Raw genomic sequence first — 21,432 nt, 5'->3', positions numbered from 1 at the left:
CAGAGATCCCAGCAGCGGCAGCCCGACAGCTAACCTAACCCTAACCCTACTTAGGGGTGCCTAACCCTAAGCTCCCCCCTGTGCCTAAACCTAACCCCCCCTTCCACGCTGCCTAAACCTTAGTCCCCCGGGAGGGTGCCTAACCCTCCCCTCCCCCCGGGGGTGCCTAACCCCCCTTCCCCTAGCCTAACCCTAACCCTCCCAGGGGGGTGCCTAACCCTAAGTCCCCCCCGGGTGCCCTAAACCTAACCCTCCCCCCCCACGGCTGTCCGCTCGCGGCACCCGGCATCCCTTTGATCGGGATGCCGGGCGCCAGTCTCGCGGCGTCGGAAAAATGACAGGCGTCTAGATTTAGATGCCTGTCATTTAACCCTCGCCGGGATAAAGCAATCGGGAAGCCGACTGTCGGGCTTATGTCAGCCGGTTTCCTGATTGTATACCCTGTATAATACACTGTATCCGTGTTGGAACTTGGAAGCTGAACTGCCACATGTTAGTGCCGCCCACTGCTGTCACTTAGCTTAGTCAGCCAGCTAGCTGGATGCAACCTTTTGGCCCTAGATTAGATGAGGTGGTCAAAATTGATTGGAAATGACTGGAAATAAATGCTGTTGAGGTTAATAATACTGTAGGAACAAAAACAGGCCTACAATGATGTGATTTTTATCATTTAAAAAAAATTAAAATCCAAAACCAAAAGACTTTGGGCCTGATTCAGACCCACTCGCAAGCGGCTGTCCGCTCGCAAGTGGGTCAATGTTGTGCACTGCGCATGCGCACGACGGCGGGAGCTCCGTCGTGCGCATGCGCCAGACGCGACGAGCGAAGGACCTTCCTTCGCTCGTTGTGTCTGATCAAAGGGGGCGTGCTGTCGATGTTGATTGACAGCACGCCCCCTTTGGTGGGCGTGCCGGGGACGTGCCTCCCTGACGGAGGCGTTCCCAAGGGAACACCTACCGTCAGAAGCCGGCCCACTGACATCACTAGTGATGTCAGTGGGAGCGATTTTGGCTCTGATAGAGCCAAAATCACTCCGGGCCTTGCGGTTGAAAACCTCAACCGCAGGCTCCGGCTCGCAGTGGCGATGGTCGCGATGGTCAAGACCATCGCGGCCATCAAACTGCATGCTCGTATAGGCTGTGGGTGGTGACCCACAGCTATACGAGCGTCCAGGAGGACACTCCATAATTATGGAGGGCGGCCCTCATTCAGAGCGTGCGCTCTGCTCAGAGTGTACGGCTCTGAATGAGGGCCTTAATTTAGTGTCCATGTGGAACTAAAGTAAAGCTAACCTATTGTTCTCCATACGTCTTGGGTGCATAGATTCAGTAACAAATAAACTAAAAAAAGTTTATTACCAGGACCTGAACCGTGAAGCTATAATTCAGCCATTGCTAAACTTCCCAACATTATTGACAAACAAAGGGCCCCATTTACCAACGATGCTAAAGGGGTTATGTCATCCTTTCCTTATTCAACTAAACAGTGGTAATCTAAGATTACCGCTGTTTTTCACAGCATCGCTCTCGCCATCTTTAGATAACGAGAGTGATGTGGTCACTATTGCCGGCAATGGGGGTCCCAGCGCTGCCTTTCTGCCTTCCCAGCGCTGTCTTCCAGGCACTGCCGGGTCCCCGTATCATGCACATGCGCAGATGTCGTGCATGGTCATTACACTAGAGCCCATCGCTTTAGCTTTAGGCTGCCAGCAGGTGAGCGGAGGACCTCGTCGGAGGGGTTAGTATTGATAAATAATAGTGGCATTTTCATTTTTATCACTGTGATACTAATGAAAAATGCAGCTGGTGTTAACCTTCAATCTTAAATGGAGCCCAAAGTCAGAGCAAGACAGCAGCCCCAGCTGACACAGGACAGCAGCCCCAGCCGACACAGGACAGCAGCCCCAGCCGACACAGGACAGCAGCCCCTGCCGACACTCTTTAGACTCTTTAAAGATAATTGCTCATCTCAAATAAAACCCAGGTTAATTAACTGAAACAGAACAAATGTGCACGACCAAAAGAATGGCCATGGATAGTGGGTGGTTAAACCAATAATCCTTATAATGTTTATTTCAACTGTGAATTGTAGAAGTAGGTGTTATAAGTGTGGGGAGGGCTGTTGTGGTAAATGCACTCACTGAAAAGAGTATTACTCTGGTTATCTACTGTATATAGTAAGTATTCTGATATTTGTACATTTCCTAACAGACACTAGACAGCAGAATGTCTTCCCTCGCTTATCTGATACACATAGAGGGGTATTCAATATGAAACGTAAACTTCGCTGTCAAAAGTGTACGTTGCATATCGGAGATTTTCCTTGGATAAAGTATCGTGCGCGCGCCCGCTTTATCCCCATATTCAATATAAAACGTACCAAAACGGGAGCCTGCGAAGTGGGATTTGCGATAAAAAACGAAATTTACCTGAAAAAAATTGTAGGACCCCCCCAAAGCTGTAAAAACATGGGGGATCACTATGGGTACCCCCGTTTTAGCCTGCAAATGAAAGTCGGGGATTTAAATAGTTGCGGCAGGTGCTTTTTTTCCGACATTGAAGAAGTGATGCAGAGGAGCACTTAGGTTATTTTTTTCATTTTTTTAAGTGGTCCCATCAAATTTGGGGTACATGAAAATGGGTACTAGCATATTTTGATGTCCCTAAAGTAATTTTTTAAAAATTCTTCAACTGTGCACCTGCCGCTATAAATCTATTCTAGAATACACCTGCCGCTATAAATCTATTCTAGAATACACCTGCCGCTATAAATCTATTCTAGAAAACACCTGCCGCTATAAATCTATTCTAGAATACACCTGCCGCTATAAATCTATTCTAGAATACACCTGCCGCTATAAATCTATTCTAGAAAACACCTGCCGCTATAAATCTATTCTAGAATACACCTGCCGCTATAAATCTATTCTAGAATACACCTGCCGCATATTTGCAGAATAGCCCTGAACCTATTTCCCTAGTTTTAAACAATTTTTTCCCATTTTTTTTTTTCACCCCAATTTTTCATTTAATTTTTTGGGGTGTCCCTATTTTTTTTTAAAAAAACTTTTTTTGACACAGTTAATTTTAAAATATCATTCCCAGGGGTGCAGGCTATTTTTTTTAAGCCTGCACCCCTAAAACCTAATTCCCAATTTTTCAAAAACTTTTCGAACCTGCGAAAAGTCTTTGAGATTGAATACGATGTAAAACCAAAACCTGCGATAATGATGTCATAGGTGCGAAAACATCGCAAAAACTGAGTTTTCGCTCCATATTGAATACCCCTATAAGCATCAATAGAATGGTGGAGGATTGTTTTAATGACGATAAATAAATAAATTAGCATGTCGCACAGTCCCTTTAAATGGAATCGTTATGTAATGCCGCCGGATGTGTTCCCTGCGGATGTAATACCGATGCCGGAATCCCGAACAGTGGAGATCCAGACTGGGGCTGGTAAAGTACCCTAAGCGTCCCCTCTCCCCCCTAACCCTCCCTTAGTGGTGCCTAACCTTAACCTCCCCCCAGTAGTGCCTAACCCCCCTTTCTCGCACCCTAAACCTAACACTCCCGGGGGTGCCGAACCCTAACCTCCCCCCAGTGGTGCCTAACCCTAACCCAGCTTCCCCTAGCCTAACCCTAACCCCGCCTCTCTCAGCCAATGAACGGCTCCCACCATTGAAGTCAATGGTGGGAACCACAGAATCAACTTTAGTCACCCTGCAGCTCTCCATTGACTTCAATCTCAATTTACCTGTACTGGCCTGAGGCCTGTGATTTGCAGCTTGGAGAAGTGTATTTGTAATATATTATATTCTGTGCTGTATCAGGGCTTTTATGTGCCCTCTGCCGGCCCTGCCCGCATTGTGCATAACGTTGTGCATAGGGGGTGGGGCCAGCCAGCTCCCGGAAGCGCATTAGTGCACAGAGCATCTAGAAGATGCTTGTGCAGTTGTATACATGGCAGGGTGATTACCTGTAGTGTCTGATGTTCAAATGCCGGTTCTCCAATAAGTATGTTATATGTAAGGAGTCTGCATTAGTACATACAGTTCTGATACAATGCTTATACTACTGCCAGCTTCATAGGAAATTCCTATCTGTATAGTCTAAAGGGGCTGATCCAAACGGGAAACAATTCAACTTTCTTTTATAGTGCACTCGCTTATACAGTATATGGCCGATATCCTTCACTTTGGTGAGCACAGAGCTTATCAGATAAGCATATTACATTTTAGGACACATCTCCCCCACACATTAGAGTGACAAAGATACAGTAACCTCACATTTGTTTATTCATTTCTTTTATACAATAACTATAACCTCTATGTTTCATCCTTCTCTTCCTATATTATATTACATTAGCCACAGACTACACAACGTATATCCAATGGTACACAAAGCATCCGAGCACCAATAAACCGCTGTGTGTTGTGTAGGATTATGTCTAATGGCTTTCACTTCTCTCATTAAAACAACTAACATTATTAAACAAAGTTAAGTATTCCAAAGGTTATTTTAATAACTATAATAGAAATATAATTATGTATTTTATTCATATGTATCATGGAATAATGCCCCTGTACTATGACATATATATGGAGAGTTACCATAGAGTTCTGTGCCAGTATAAAAGGACTGGGCTCTCTCCATTTTTGAGCTTTTAGAAGACTAGGTAATGTCTAATATCCTTCTATTGCACAGTGCATTAGAGCAGTAAGTCAAACTAACACTCTTCTCTTTACAGGAGCAGACGGGAAAGTCAGCAGACAACTGGCCTATTATCTCAATGAGGGGCTGTTTGGGTCATTTATGATTTTTACACTATTCAAAGAAGATAAAAGCCTAAAACTAACATTGGAAAAGGTAAGTGCCCATAGGTGTTCCTGATCAATGTGGGAAGAAGAGGGGACAGCACACACATAAATGGAATAACATTATTATGCAAGGAGCATCCTGTTCATTCATAATGTGTATATTTACATAGTAAGTAAGAAAGTGTATCTGTCTGTTTGACCTTTATGCACGGCCAGAGTTATGGACCCAGCTCCACCAAATTTGGCCTGGTGGTGTAGTTTGATCAGGATTTGGTTTTTGCCTAGGTTTGAACTTTGTCAGGGCCACACACTGTCACACAATCCCTAAAAATGGGAACACACTTAAATTATGCAGGTTAAATTGGCAGTCTGACAAAAACAACCTGTGTGAAAGCTACAAAAGTATAATTTTAACCTCACAGTCTGAGCAAGTGTCAAACTTTATGATTCATGAAAGTTCACATTAAATCCAGAGTTAGTCCTTTTTAAAGTGACCATATTTGTTAGTCAGCCCTCTGAGTTTGCATACAAGGGCGTAACTAGAACTTTGTGGGCCACATAGCAAGTTCTTAAAAGGGCCCCACACCCCAGAGGTGAAAAAACACATACATTAGCCCCCACATAGATCCAATTCATGTTATTCCACACAGAGCCCATTCAGGTTATGCCACAGAAAGCCCATTCAGGTTATGCCACAGAGAGCCCATTCAGGTTATGCCACATAGAGCCCATTCAGGTTATGCCACAGAGAGCCCATTCAGGTTATGCCACAGAGAGCCCATTCAGGTTATGCTACAGAGAGCCCATTCAGGTTATGCTACAGTAATACCCCTTATACACATTATGCCATGCAGTAGTAATGTCCCTTATATATTATGCCACATGGTAATGTCCCTTACATTACACAGTAATGCCCCTTACACATTATACCACACAGTAATGCCCTTTACAGATTATGCCACATAGTAGTAGTGCCCCATATAACACATTATTCACACAATAGTAGTGCACCTTACATATTCTGCCACACAGTAATGCCCCTTACACATTATTCCCCCCACCCCAGCAGCCTCTCACCATCCCCTATGTGCCATTAGCAGCCAGCAGGTGAGGATTTTGTGTCTGGCCTCCAGCGACCAGCCCAAAAGTGCTACAGCTAGCGCACCGGCAGGCAGTGGCAGACATGGACAGACAGCATCAGCACAATTTGAATCTATTGCCAGACGCAAGCCAATCTGAGCTTGTGGACTGGCAGCCAATCAGGAGCCACCACTTTTGATTGGTTGACGGTCCACGAGCTCTGATTGCCTCGTGACCAGTGATGCTGTCTCTCCTTGTCTGCCTGCTGGGCTGGCACCAAATCAAAATCACTGACACCCAGGCCCTCCTCGGGCAGCCATGACTGGACTGGACTACCTTGTGTGCGATACTGGGTGCAGGGGGAGCGGTGGGCCACAGAGGCAGCTCGGGCACCATAGTAGCAATACCCCTTGCACCCACGGTTGTTACACCACTGTTTGCATGCATGTTAGCAAATAGTGGGTCCATTTCAGGATTAATTGAATGGGGTTATAGACAAGGACAATATAAACAAATAAAGGCTGCAGGTGTACTTCAGGGTCTAGTCTTCTAAGTGGGCGATGCCAGGTATCCCAACTAGTATATAATAGGGGATGCAGAATTCCGGCCAGGGATTTATGATAGGCGTCGAAATACTGACGCCTATCATAATCCCGATGCCGGAATCCAAGATGGCGCGTGCCCAAACGAGGTAACTCCGGGACACCTGCCCTGTTAGCCGCGGGTGGGGGGTTATGTTTAGTGCAGTTAGCAGGGTTAGTGTCGGGTTTTGGGGGGTGGTTAGGGTTATACACCCCCAGGGAGAGGTTAGGGTTAGGTAACCCCCGGGAGGGTTAGGTTTAGGGAGCGGTAAGGGGGGGGTTAGGCACTGGGGGGGAGGTTAGGGTTAGGCACCACTAAGGAAGGGTTAGGGAGGGACAGGGGAGGTTACTATACTTACCTGCTTCTGTCGCGCAGCCACTGTTGGGATTTCAATCCCATTCTTATAATAGATATATTACAATTTTTTGCTTACTTTAAAATATCAGTATTACAAGCTCATTCCCACCTGAGATGCTTGAGGTTCGTATTATTAATACTATCCTCAAACCTGGCAAGGACCCCACACATGCCCAAAATGAAAGGCCCATAGCCCTACTGAACACTGTTATTAAATTATATGCAAAAATGGTAGCCAATAGATTGAATCCGTTGCTCCCTAATTTAATCAACCCGGATCAGGTGGGCTTCGTATTGGGCCGACAAGCTCCAGACAACACACGAAGAGCCCTGAATATTATTGAGCATTTCACATAGGTAAGGGACCTGCTCCTGGCACTTTCATTAGATGCCGAGAAGGCCTTCGATAGGTTACATTGGGGATATATGAAGGCTGTACTCTCCAAATTTGTTTTTTCAGGACGGTTCCTAGATGCCATTCTTGCACTCTATAGTTCACCTGGAGCACGTGTATATTGCAATGGTTTCCTGTCTTCTTTGTTCCCTATAAGCAATGGCACCAGACAGGGTTGCCCCTTATCTCCCTTAATTTTTGTTTTAGCAATAGAACCTTTAGCGGAACATATCCGCACCACCCCCCTACTTCATGGTCCTCTCATAAATGGGTCACAACATAGAATTTGCCTTTTTGCGGACGACATCCTTCCGTTTGTTACGCTTCCAGAAACCTCTCTCCCAAATTTACAACAGTTGCTTCATGATTATTCTGCGGCCTCATTATAAATTAAACACATCTAGAACGGAGGTATTAGCATTAAATGTTCCACCCCAGCTCCTGTATTCCCTAAAATCTCACTATAATTATAATTGGCAATCACCGTCTCTCCGTTATTTGGGTATCTCTTTGATAGCTAAAGATGACACTCTTCTTGGATATAATAATGGCCCCCTTTTGAATCAATTTATTGCCTTTACAAAGGATTGGATAAACTATGAGGTTTCCTGGATGGGCAGAATGGCGGACGTCAAGATGACACTTCTTCCTAAACTTATGTATTTATTTAGGTCAATTCCTAGGACCCTCCCTCATGGTTAAATAGATTTTATGCAGTGCTGAATAAATATATTTGGAATAATAAGAGAGCCAAGCTCGCTAAGAAATATTTAATGATGTCTAGATCATCTGGGGGCTTGGCTTACCCCAATCTAGCACTCTATCAAGCTGCGTGCTTGGTCGATCAGCTTAGTGATTGGTCGAATGTTCTTAACCCTAAACCCTGGGGTAGGCTGGAAAGTGATATGTTAGACAAATTCCCCCTTTGCGACTTACTCTGGATTCCATCCAGTTCTAGAGTCTCTTTAATATCTATGTCCAGGGCGACACTAGCTTCTCTCAAAGCGTGGGATAGCCTATCTGCCCTTCTACAATTTAACCTGCCATCTCTCCACCTTTCTATGCAAGGTTTATCGTATTTAATCCCAAATTTAAACCTGCTCCTCTGGCACCTCAATGGTATCCGTACCCTCCGTGACCTCTTTGTAAATAATGCCTTCCTTTCTTTCGCCCAATTACAGTCTAGCTTCTCCATTCCCTCTAGTGATTTCTATAAATTCCTTCAAGTCAGGCACTGGATTCAATCCTTTCCGCACTTAGTAGGCTCGGCGGGTATGATTCCTCCCCATGTTTTTTCACGTATATATCTTCAATCTCTCGCAAAAGGGGGTATATCTTTTTGGTACTCTCTCATGCTTACAGCGGAAGAACCAGATAAGTCACCAGCCATTATTAAATGGGAATACCACCTAAATATATGTTTAGACTCGCATGTATGGTCCCAACTTTTCTTTTCTGTATTTAAAATGTCTAGATGTATTTCACATATTGAAATGTATATGAAAATGCTCTATCGCATTTATTTGACCCCAGATAGATTACACAAAATTTGGCCTTCCCAATCTAATTTGTGTTGGCGTGCATGTGGCCTAATTGGTAAGATTTTTCATATTTTCTGGCATTGCCCTACTATAAGCCCCCTTTGGCTGGAGGTAGAGGATTTGATTTTGAAGGTTACCAGTCTGCGGCTGTCTTTGTCCCACTCCACTGCTCTCTTACATATATTCCAGGATGATGTCCCAGTTCACCACAGGTATTTTATATGTCATGTACTTATTGCTACCAGTGCAGCCATTGCTCAGTTCTGGAAGCAGGATAAACCTCCCCCCTTTCTTTGATAGTCCAAAATAAATTATACTTTCCGGATGGAAACTTTGAACTGCCCCTATTCTTCTTCCGCTAACTCACCAATGATAAAGTGGTTCAGCTGGCATGAATTTATCACGATGGGTCCATGCCTTCCAATAACCACACTCTGATAGTTCAAGGTTTTGATATGCTCTGTATTTTGGTTTGTCTTTTGAAGTTGTAGAGTGTTCTCTACTATTTGTGTATGTCGTACACTGATTTTGATTTGTTTTCTGGTTTAATGTGATATTTTGATTTTTTTTTACTGATATTTGCCTGTATTCCCCCCCCCCATGTTTTTTCGTTCCATTCATTTTTTTCTGTACCCCTTCTATTTTGTTTGATTAAAAAAAATAACAAAAATTCAATAAAAATGATTGTTTAAAAAATATATATCATTATTAGAATGTTATATCGGTGCTGGAAGTGTGCCAGTATACAATGGTATGATATAAAGACACTTAGGATGGAGACGTGGCTTGAGAGTGCAGAGTGACAGTCTCACTCCGGCACACTCCAGAGCCCTGCTGTGCCGCCAGTCCCCAACTACCCTGACAGCCTCTCAGCCCAGAGGCCAGTCCCATTTTCAGCACTTCATCTTGGCTCTCCTCTAATACCCAGCAACCCTCCTTCTGTATCAGCCAACTCCTCATTCCCCGGCTCCCGCCTCCACCTGTTAACCAGTTCACCTCCTCCTCCTTTTCCTATCCCCGCAGTGGCATAATTTGTATAGGGTATTACTGTGTGGCATCATTTGTAAAGGGTATTACTGTGTGGCATAATGTGTTATAAGGGGCATTATTGTGTGTAGCATAATGTGTATGGGGCATTACTGTATGGCATAATGTATAAAGGGCATTACTACTGCATGGCATAATGTGTTATAAGGGGCACTACTATTGTGTGGCATAATATGTATAAGGGGTACTATGGTGTGGTACACTACACTGTTGAAAAGAGGGTGTATCTTAAGGACGTGCCCCCTTTTGAGTGACCGCTCCCCCTTTTCTGACGTGCACGCAGCTTTGTAGCATGCATAAGTACAACTGTAGATTTTACATTTAGTGCCTGCTGTAAATCGAGCAACCCTCAGTTCCCCAGTGTATACCCTGTGGATGCAGACAGCAGTATCTGCCAGGGAAATGTAGAGTCATGATGTCCTGATTATAGATAGTCCTGTTGAAATGGGAGAGTGCTACTATGCAGACTGCAGTCTTCCTGTTCCCCAGGGAAGCTTCATGCCCTGTCAGGGCCGGATTAGCAATGGGGCGGATGGAGCTATAGCTCCAGGCCAACCATCAAAATAGGCCCACAGCACCGGATAGGTGTGCTGCTGCAGACACAGGAAAATTTATTTTCCTGTCTTTTTAGGAGCATAACAATCGGCCCCTGAAGCTCTGCCCATTACAACCCCCGCCAGGCTGTCGCCACACAAACAAATCCCGGCCACCGGTCCAGGCTGGGTGTCACACAGATGGCGGCTCAGTGGGAGGTTTCAAAAGCCCTCCCTGCGCCTGTGCACAGTGATCCAGCCTCTCCCCTGCGGCCTGCGCACAGTGCCCCGGTGACAGGAGTGGGGAGCCGGCCGGTGAGTAGATGCAGCTGGGGCACTGCACATTTAAAATGAAGGGTGATGATTGATGATCGATCATCATCACCCTTCATCGGGGCCGCAGGACGCGAACCGCGGCTCTTGTCTTCTGCCTCGGCTCACCTATACAGCGCAGCCGAGTGCTCAGTCAGTCAGTGTGTCTGTGTTGTTGACACACTGACGGCGGCGCGCACCATTCTCTGCAGTCTTTATAAAGGCATTAAAGGGAGCCAGGAGGAGGTAGGCAGGAGACGGAGATGTCCTGTTTAATCAGGCATTCTTTTGGTGAACAGCCTGACTGGAACCAGGGCTCCCTAAATACCAATGGAGTGTGAGGTATGTGAATGAATTTGATTGATACTAACATAAACTACCTGTTAAATTTGTAAAAATTGTAATTAAATAATGACCTCCACTAATTGAGCACTGTTTATCTATCTATCTATCTATCTATCTATCTATCTATCTATCTATCTATCTATCTATCTATCTATCTCTCTCATATCTCTGTATCTCATATCTTTCTTTCTATCTCATATCTATCTATCTATCTATCTATCTATCTATCTATCTATCTATCTATCTATCTATCTATCTACATAGGTGCTCCTGTCCCTCCCTCCCACCACGACATAGAGTATTAAACAATAATACCACTTCCATATATATGTATATATATATATATATATATATATATATATATATTAGGGGTGTGGACCGGCCACTTTTCGTGTTTTGGTTTTGGATCTGGATCTTTCTTCGTGTTTTGGATCTTGATTGGTTTTGCCAAAACCACCCTTCCGTGTTTTGGGTTCTGGGTTTTGTGTTTTGGATCTGTATTTTTTTTTAAAAAAAGCATAAAAACAGCTAAAATCACAGAATTTGTGGGTTTTTCTGCTCCTATGCTATTATTATCCTCAATAACCTTAATTTCCACTAATTTCCAGTCTATTCTGAACACCTCACACCTCACAATAGTGTTTTTATGTCCAAAAGGTTGCACCGAGGTAGCTGGATGACTATGCTAAGCGACACGAGTGGGCGGCACAAACACGTGGCCCATCTAGGAGTGACACTGCAGTGGCAGACAGGATGGCATTGAAAAACTAGGCCCCAAACAGTACATAATGCAAAGAAAAAAAAGAGGTGCAAGATGGAATTGTCCTTGGGCCCTCCCACCCACCCTTATATTGTATAAACAGGACATGCACACTTTAACAAATCAATCATTTCAGCGCCAGGGTCTGCCACACAACTGTGGCTGAAATGATTGGTTCGTTTGGGCCCCCACAAAACAAGCTGGCAATTAATGTGTCCCTGCACAAACTGGCTCTACGGAGGCAAGATGTCATCCTCATCCTCCTCATCCACCGATTCCTCACCCTCCAGTGTTGTGTACATCCTAAGTGCTCACTAAGGCTGCATAGACGTAGGCTGTGTTAGATGAAAAGTGTGAGATTATAAGTGTAATTACAATATGATAACTAAGTCGGAGTTACGCCGGAGTTAAACTGGAGGAAAACAAACTGAAAACCAGAACACTTTCTGAACGACAACAAGCAACTTATTAATGTGAATTACCAAAATCAACATCTTCTGCTTCATGATTATCCAGGAAACTCCTTACTACACTCACTGCTTGGACATAACACCTCTGACTGGATCGGCTCGGGTACATTGTAATTTTGCCCTCATACTACATAAATTCTTGTATGTATTGCCTTTTCCCATTGTGTCACATCTATCCACTTTAATCATTTATTTAATAACTAATTCCTGCACCCACTACTCACATACCTCTCTTTATATATCACTTTCGGAGCTGCACTCATACATTAGCAGCACTGTTCTTTTATCTCTATTTTTGAATATTTAACAACTTTAATCCACACTGTCTCTGTATCACACAGCCTCCACTCCAGTTTTCATCTCACTTATTACCTCGTCCATAGCATGAACACTCTTACTTCACACCCCCCCTTAATCAGTGCCCACATAATCCTCTACTTTATCCATCCCTATCCTCTCCCTCTTGTCTCCTATGCTTCTTGTTCCCCCTTTTTTCTCTCATCAGTCTGCTTTCCAACCCTCTGCTTCTTTCCCCTGCCATTACTGTTCCTCCATTCTCAACCACCTCCCTCCATGGCCTTGCTACCCCACCACTATGCCCACCTGGTTCTGCCTCCAGGGCTACCAAAAGAAATTATGGGCCCAGGTACTGCAACATCCTGTGGGACCACAGCATGTTGGGCATGGCTGCACCCATTTGTGGGTGGGTCTAGCATGTGAGACGCACCCACTCACTGGAGCATGGCATAGTATCCAGCAGCTGGGATTAAAGTAGTCACTACTGTCCTAGGATGGCAGGACAGTCCCATAATATATCCATTTTTTATCAGAATGTATGTAGATGCTAAAATGTAACACACAATAATTAAAGTGCTACAACTTTATTTTGGACATCTCTCATGTAAATAACACATAAACAAAATCTATTTTCTGTCATAGAGATAGGTATGAAGGACTTAATCTTGACATAACATCAGGTTATCTTAAACACACACATACCGCAGCACATATCCTAACCCACTGCTCCATGCTCCTTCCTCACTATCTACCCCATCTGTGTCGTCCCTGTCTGTCTGCCCTTCCCCTTTAGAATGTAAGCTCTAACGAGCAGGGCCCTCATCCCTCACGTGCTTCTCCTCCAGTAGTTATAGTATAATTTACTCGTAACTCCACACAATGACACCTAACACCTGGTTGCTCATGTCCTGCTGCTTGTTATGCAGCTATGTTTATAAACCATGTCCTTGTCCTACATTGTTTTGTATTACTATTAACTGTTTTTCTTGTGTGCTCATTTATGTACTGTGTAAGGCGCTGCGGAACCTTTGTGGCGCCATATAAATAAAGGATAATAATAATAATAATCCTCATCCTCACAGAGTATTAACTCGTCCCCACTGGAATCAACCACCACAGGTCGCTCTGTACGTTCTGGAGGCTGGTCTCCCTGGAAGAGTTGATAATTCATTTTTATGAACATCATCTTCTCCACATTTTGTGGAAGCAACCTCCTACGCCTTTCGCTGACAAGGTTGCCGGCTGCACTAAACACTCTTTCGGAGTACACACTGGAGGGGGGGCAACTCAGGTAAAATAGAGCCAGTTTGTACAGGGGCCTCCAAATTGCCACTTTTTCCTGCCAGTACAGGTATGGACTGTCTGACATGCCTACTTGGATGCTGTCACCGATGTAATCCTCCACCATTCTGTCAATGGTGACAGTATCATATGTAGTGACAGTAGACATGTCAGAAATTGTTGCCAGGTCCTTCAGTCCGGACCAGATGTCCAAACTCGGTCCTGCCTGCCCTGCATCACCGCCAGTGGGTTGCTTAGGATACCTAATTTTTTTCCTGGCAGCCCCAGTTGCGGGAGAAAATGAAGAAGGAGCTGTTGACGTGTCACGTTCCGCTTCAGCTGACAGTGTGTTCACCAGCAGGTCTTTGCACCTCTGCAGGCTTCTGTCGGCCGGAAAGAGAGACACCACATAGGCTTTAAACCTAGGATCGAGCACGGTGGCCAAAATGTAGTGGTCTGATTTCAACAGATTGACCACCCTGGAATCCTGGCAAAGCGAATGAAGGGCTTCATCCACAAGTCCCACATGCCGAGCGGAATCGCTCCATCTTAGCTCCTCCTTCACTTTCTCCAGCTGCTTCTGCAAAAGCCTGATGAGGGGAATGACCTGACTCAAGCTGGCAGTGTCTGAACTGACTTCACGTGTGGCAAGTTCGAAGGGCTGGAGAACCTTGCACAACACGGAAATCATTCTCCACTGCGCTTGAGTCAGGTGCATACCCCCTCCTTTGCCTATGTCATAGGTGAATATATAGGCTTGAATGGCCTTTTGCTGCTCCTCCATCCTCTGAAGCATATAGAGGGTTGAGTTCCACCGCGTCACAACCTCTTGCTTCAGGTGATGGCGGGGCAGGTTCAAGAGTGTTTGCTGGCGCTCCAGTCTTCGGCACGCATTCGCTGAATGGCGAAAGTGGCCAGAAATTTTTCGGGCCACCCAAAGCGTCTCCTGCACGCCCCTGTCGCTTTCAGAAAATTCTGCACCACCAAGTTTATTGTGTGAGCAAAACATGGGACGTGCTGGAATTTGCCCAGATGTAATGCCCGCACAATATTGGTGGCATTGTCAGATATCACAAATCCCCAGGAGAGTCTAAGTGGGGTAAGCCACTGGGCGATGATTTCCCTCAGTTTCTCTAAGAGGTTGTCGGCGGTGTGCCTCTTACTGAAACTGGTGATACACAGCGTAGCCTGCCTTGGAACGAGCTGGCGTTTCTGAGATGCTGCTACTGGTGACGCTGCTGCTGTTGCTGCGTAAGGTGATACATCTACCCAGTGGGCTGTCACAGTCATATAGTCCTTAGTCTGCCCTGTTTCACTTGTCCACATGTCCGTGGTTAAGTGGACATTGGGTACAACGGCATTTTTCAGGACACTGAGGACACTTTTTCTGATGTTTCTGTACAGTCTCGGTATCGCCTGCCTAGTGAAGTGGAATCTAGATGGGATTTGGAACCGGGGACACACTACCTCCATCAATTGTCTAAATCCCACTGCACTAATGGCGGATACCGGACGCACGTCTAACACCAACATAGCAGTCAAGGCCTCAGTTATACGTTTTGCTTCAGGATGACTGCTGTTGTACTTCATCCTCCTTGCTAAGGACTGTTGGAGGGTCAATTGTTTAGTAAAAGTAGTGGTGTTCCTACTTCCTCTCTGGGATGATGAACGACTCCCAGCAGCAGCAACAGCAGCAGCGGCAGCAGGAGGCGTAGCAATGCAGGATCCTCCGGAGGAATCCCGGATAGGAGAGTCAGTCATGCCAGTGACATGGCCTGCAGGACTACTTCCAATCCTGACTAAGGAGGAAATTGACGAGGAGGGAGTTGACGGTGTGGTTTGCAGGCGCTTGGATACAACAGGACAACGGGATTTAGGTATCCCTGGACTGCTTACGGTCTTTCTGAACTTGACAGTAACTTTTTATGAACGCGCTGCAGGTGCCGTATAAGGGAGGATGTTCCTAGGTGGTTAACGTCCCTACCCCTACTTATTTCACCTTTACATATGGTATATATGGAAAGACAGTTGTTGTCCGGATTTGGATTGAAATATTGCCAGACCAAAGAGGTGGAATGTTTGGTCTTCTGCCCAGGCACGACCGTGATGGGCTTTTTCATTCCACGGACAACTGTCTCGCCCGGAGCCTGATTTAAACAAACCACATCACCATCAGAATCCTCCTCGCCAACTTCCTCCTCAGCGCCAGCTACACCAGTATCCTCATTCTGTTGTACTTCAACAGTGACATCTTCAATTTGCATATCAGCAAGTGGACTGTGGGTGCTCCTTTCAGCACTTGCAGGGGGCGTGCAAATGGTGGAAAGAGCCACCTCTTCCCATCCAGTGCTGGGAAGGTCAGGCATCTCAACCACCACCACACTTGGACTCTCCTTGGGGATTTGTGATATCTTCTTAGAACGCACAGTTCTTCGCTGTGCTTTTGCCAGCTTAACTCTTTTGATTTTTTTAGTGGGAGGAGGGCTTCCATCGTCATGTGAAGCTGAACCACTAGTCATGAACATAGGGAAAGACCTTAGCCATTCCTTGCCACTCCGTGTCGTAAATGGCATATTGGCAAGTTTACGTTTCTCTTCAGATGATTTAAATGTTTTTTTCAAGGTCATTTTCCTGAACTTTGCCATTTGGGATTGTATGTGCCCTCTAATATGACATTGGGCATCGGCCTTGGCAGACGACGTTGATGGCATGTTATTGTCTATGTCATGACTAGTGGCAGAAGCTTCAGCACTAGGAGGAAGTGGTTCTTGATCTTTCTCTATTTTATTTTTATCGGAGAAAGTTTGGTCCTCCATTTATGTTATATCGATTTGATATATACGTGCGGCTAAGGCACATGCAAACACAGAAAATATTTTTTTATTTTTGCTGGAAAGTAGTGCACTTTGTGGGTTACACCATCCTTTAAGAAATGAGCCAGCCGGCTCTTTACTTACTGATGTGCCCAGCTATAACGTGGCATCACAGCGCTATCTCTCACGCCACGTATGGCGCGCCACACACCACGCCATGAGTCGCGCCACAAAGAAAGTTTATTAGTGAAAAAAGTCATTACGTGTAATACAACATTTTCACTTTTCCTAAACTACATAGCGCATGCGTCAGATTTCATTAAGTGTAATACAACTTTTTGCCCACCAGGTGTCACTTTTCCTAAACTACATAGCGCATGCGTGTGATTTCATGATGTGTAATACAACATTTTGCCCACCAGGTGTCACTTTCCAATGTACCGTACGGTATGTTCTGTATCACCGGCCGATGATTGTTTGACAGAAGCTTAGACATTAGACTTTACAAACTACAGGACTCTATTAATGGGTGAAGCGTGTGGCCTAGCGTTCTAATGCCTAGTCTCACTGCTTCTCCTCTCTTCTTGTTCCGTGGGTTCGAGACCTTGAAAATACAGTATGTTTTTTTAATTTATTTTTAAAATCTTCACTTAAAATATTCAGTATTCAATACAGTACATGTGGAGCGCATGTCAGCTCAGTGCTTCGGGAGTCAAACAGCGAAACTAGGATTTTTATTTTTGTACATACAGTACTGTACCTTAGAGCGCAAACTTGCGTCAATGCCGGCGCTGACATGAACGCGGACATTATAGTTATTTATTATGACCATCAAGTGGCAATGGGCCCTGTTAAAGAAACTGGTTTCTGTATATCAAACTGACTGCGCGTTTAAACTGCAAAATTGCGTCAATGTCTGCGCGTGCCCAGTGGTCGGATTTTAATCACAATGGAATGTGTGATCCATGTCCAGTGGAGCCAAGCCATACATTAAGTTGCGCTATTTTATGGCGCATACCCAGTTGTCTGTATTGCCAACAGTACTGTTGAATTTTCACACTAGTGCCATTCTGCACTGTCCGAGACTTACAGTACCGCACAGTATACACAATAGTAAATTCATTACTACAGTACATACAGTAAGGTGCTACAGTAGTGGACTAACAGCAGTTTGTAGGGCAGATGCAGAGCGCAAACTTGCGTCAATGAAAATGCTGTCTTAGACTTGGTAACATTATTAATTTAATATGTTTAGTAACTGATAGTTGACTGTGTATAAGAGAGGGGTCTCTATAGTACAAACTGACTCGGCGTTTAAACCGCAAAATTGCGTCAATGTCTGCGCGTGCCCAGTGGTCGGATTTTAATCACAATGGAATGTGTGCCCCATGTCCAGTGGAGCCAAGCCATACATTAAGTTGCGCTATTTTATGGCGCATACCCAGTTGTCTGTATTGCCAACAGTACTGTTGAATTTTCACACTAGTGCCATTCTGCACTGTCCGAGACTTAAAGTACCGCCCAGTATACACAATAGTAAATTCATTACTACAGTACATAAGGTGCTACAGTAGAGGACTAACAGCAGTTTGTAGGGCAGATGCAGAGCGCAAACTTGCGTCAATGAAAATGCTGTCTTAGACTTGGTAACATTATTAATTTAATATGTTTAGTAACTGATAGTTGACTGTGTATATGAGAGGGGTCTCTCTAGTACAAACTGACTCGGCGTTTAAACCGCAAAATTGCGTCAACTGTCAGCACAGTTTGCGTTGTGGTAACTTATAGCCAGTTCTGATGGGTTACGGTACAAATAGGATCTCTGGCTTGTGCCCAGTGGCGGGGTTGCAATGCATTGCCAGTGGTGCTGCGCCATAGCCATACCCTTGTAGCGCTATGGCTACAGTATGTACTGTACGCCATGGCATACAGTATGGAATATCATACTGTACAGTACCAGGTCATGATTCACACACAGTGAAAGTGTGTTATTATTACACTGACTGTGTAATAATAATATTAAAAATAAAAAGTGTAACCTTGACTGTCTAATAATAATGAAAAGCTTCATTATTAAGCTTCCTGGTTTCGAACCCGGGTTGTACAGACGTCTGCAATGTAGAAGTACGATTTCTTACCTCTACGCTACAGACGCCTGAGTACTGTACGTCATCGTATGGTACTGTAGATGTCACATAAAGTACTGTAGAGGACTAGGAGAGACTTGTGAGCAAGGTATATACGTGCGGCTAAACACAGAAAATATTTTTTTATTTTTGCTGGAGAGTAGTGCACTTTGTGGGTTACACCAGCCTTTAAGAAATGAGCCAGCCGGCTCTTTACTTATGGGACACAGGCGCACGCTTGGCGCTGCTCCTTTGTTGATGCACGTGTGGCTACTGCGCACACAATTCACAAACACAGAAAAAAATGTTTTATTTGGTTTGGAGTGTACTTTGGGGGTTACAGCACCCTTTAACAGTCAAGCCAGCTGGACCTTTACTTATGACACAGGCGCACGCTTGGCACTACTTTGTTGATGCACGTGCGGCTACTGCGCACACAATTCACAAACACAGAAAATATTTTTTTATTTGGTTTGGAGTGTACTTTGGGGGTTACAGCACCCTTTAACGGTCAAGCCAGCCGGCCTTTTACTTATGACACAGGCGCACGCTTGGCACTACTTTGTTGATGCACGTGCGGCTACTGCGCACACAATTCACAAACACAGAAAATATTTTTTTATTTGGTTTGGAGTGGACTTTGGGGGTTACAGCACCCTTTAACGGTCAAGCCAGCCGGCCCTTTACTTACGACACAGGCGCACGCTTGGCACTACTTTGTTGATGCACGTGTGGCTACTGCGCACACAATTCACAAACACAGAAAATATTTTTTTATTTGGTTTGGAGTGTACTTTGGGGGTTACAGCACCCTTTAACGGTCAAGCCAGCCGGCCCTTTACTTATGACACAGGCGCACGCTTGGCACTACTTTGTTGATGCACGTGCGGCTACTGCGCACACAATTCACAAACACAGAAAATATTTTTTTATTTGGTTTGGACTGGAGTGTACTTTGGTGGTTACAGCACTCTTTAACGGTCAAGCCAGCCGGCCCTTAACTTATGACACAGGCGCACGCTTGGCACTACTTTGTTGATGCATGTGCGGCTACTGCGCACACAATTCACAAACACAGAAAATATTTTTTTATTTGGTTTGGAGTGTACTTTGGGGGTTACAGCACCCTTTAATGGTCAAGCCAGCCGGCCCTTTACTTATGACACAGGCGCACGCTTGGCACTACTTTGTTGATGCACGTGCGGCTACTGCGCACACAATTCACAAACACAGAAAATATTTTGTTATTTGCTTTGGAGTGTACTTTGGGGGTTACAGAACCCTTTAACGGTCAAGCCAGTCAGCCCTTTACTTATGACACAGGCGCACGCTTGGCACTACTTTGTTGATGCACGTGTGGCTACTGCGCACACAATTCACAAACACAGAAAATATTATTTTATTTTGTTTGGAGTGTACTTTGGGGGTTACAGCACCCTTTAACGGTCAAGCCAGCCGGCCCTTTACTTATGACACAGGCGCACGCTTGGCACTACTTTGTTGATGCACGTGCGGCTACTGCACACACAATTCACAAACTCAGAAAATATTTTTTTATTTGGTTTGGAGTGTACTTTGGGGGTTACAGCACCCTTTAACGATCAAGTCAGCCGGCCCTTTACTTATGACACAGGCGCACGCTTGGCACTACTTTGTTGATGCACGTGCGGCTACTGCGCACACAATTCACAAACACAGAAAATATTTTTTTATTTGGTTTGGAGTGTACTTTGGGGGTTACAGCACCCTTTAACAGTCAAGCCAGCCGGCCCTTTACTTCTGACACAGGCGCACGCTTGGCACTACTTTGTTGATGCACGTGCGGCTACTGCGCACACAATTCACAAACACAGAAAATATTTTTTTATTTGGTTTGGACTGGAGTGTACTTTGGGGGTTACAGCACTCTTTAACGGTCAAGCCAGCCGGCCCTTTACTTATGACACAGGCGCACGCTTGGCACTACTTTGTTGATGCACGTGCGGCTACTGCGCACACAATTCACAAACACAGAAAATATTTTTTTATTTGGTTTGGAGTGTACTTTGGGGGTTACAGAACCCTTTAACGGTCAAGCCAGCCGGCCCTTTACTTATGACACAGGCGCACGCTTGGCACTACTTTGTTGATGCACGTGTGGCTACTGCGCACACAATTCACAAACACAGAAAATATTTTTTTATTTGGTTTGGAGTGTACTTTGGGGGTTACAGCACCCTTTAAAGATCAAGCCAGCCGGCCCTTTACTTATGACACAGGCGCACGCTTGGCACTACTTTGTTGATACACGTGCGGCTACTGCGCACACAATTCACAAACACAGAAAAAATATATTTTTTTTAGCACTTGGCGGGAGCACCCCTGATGGACAGAGCACCCCCTGGACAACACTACAGCACCCCTTTAGGACTGGGACACTGCACAGGACTTTGGAGTGGACACAGCCCCTATTAACAACAGCAGCACAGCACAACACAGCCAGCGCCTATGGACTTTGAAGTAGTGGACACAGCCCCTATGGACAACAGCAGCACAGCGCAGCACAGCACAGCACAGCACAACACTACTCTGCATTACACTACACTACACAGCCCAGCCAGCCCTAACTCCCACCCTCCCTCTTCACTGTCCACAGCCGAGTGAGAAAATGGCGCCGACGCGGGTACCTTATATAG

At 45.1% G+C, this 21,432-nt stretch overlaps 1 protein-coding gene across 1 annotated transcript in view; it reads left to right on the top strand.

Annotated features, from left to right (window-relative positions):
* LOC148522737 (antizyme inhibitor 2-like) overlaps window positions 1–21,432 on the top strand; it is a 72,095-nt gene that overhangs the window by 41,736 nt on the left and 8,927 nt on the right. Inside the window, exon 8 of the mRNA XM_088473780.1 lies at window positions 4,750–4,868. Within this exon, the coding sequence (XP_088329906.1) occupies window positions 4,750–4,868 (119 nt within the window). The remainder of the gene's footprint in view (window positions 1–4,749; window positions 4,869–21,432) is intronic.

This window comes from Taudactylus pleione, unplaced genomic scaffold, assembly GCF_031769625.1.
Source record: "Taudactylus pleione unplaced genomic scaffold, aTauple2 ptg000140l, whole genome shotgun sequence".
NCBI lineage: Eukaryota > Metazoa > Chordata > Amphibia > Anura > Myobatrachidae > Taudactylus > Taudactylus pleione.
The sequence above is the reverse complement of the archived record's forward strand: the minus strand, read 5'-3'. Positions and strand labels throughout refer to the sequence as shown.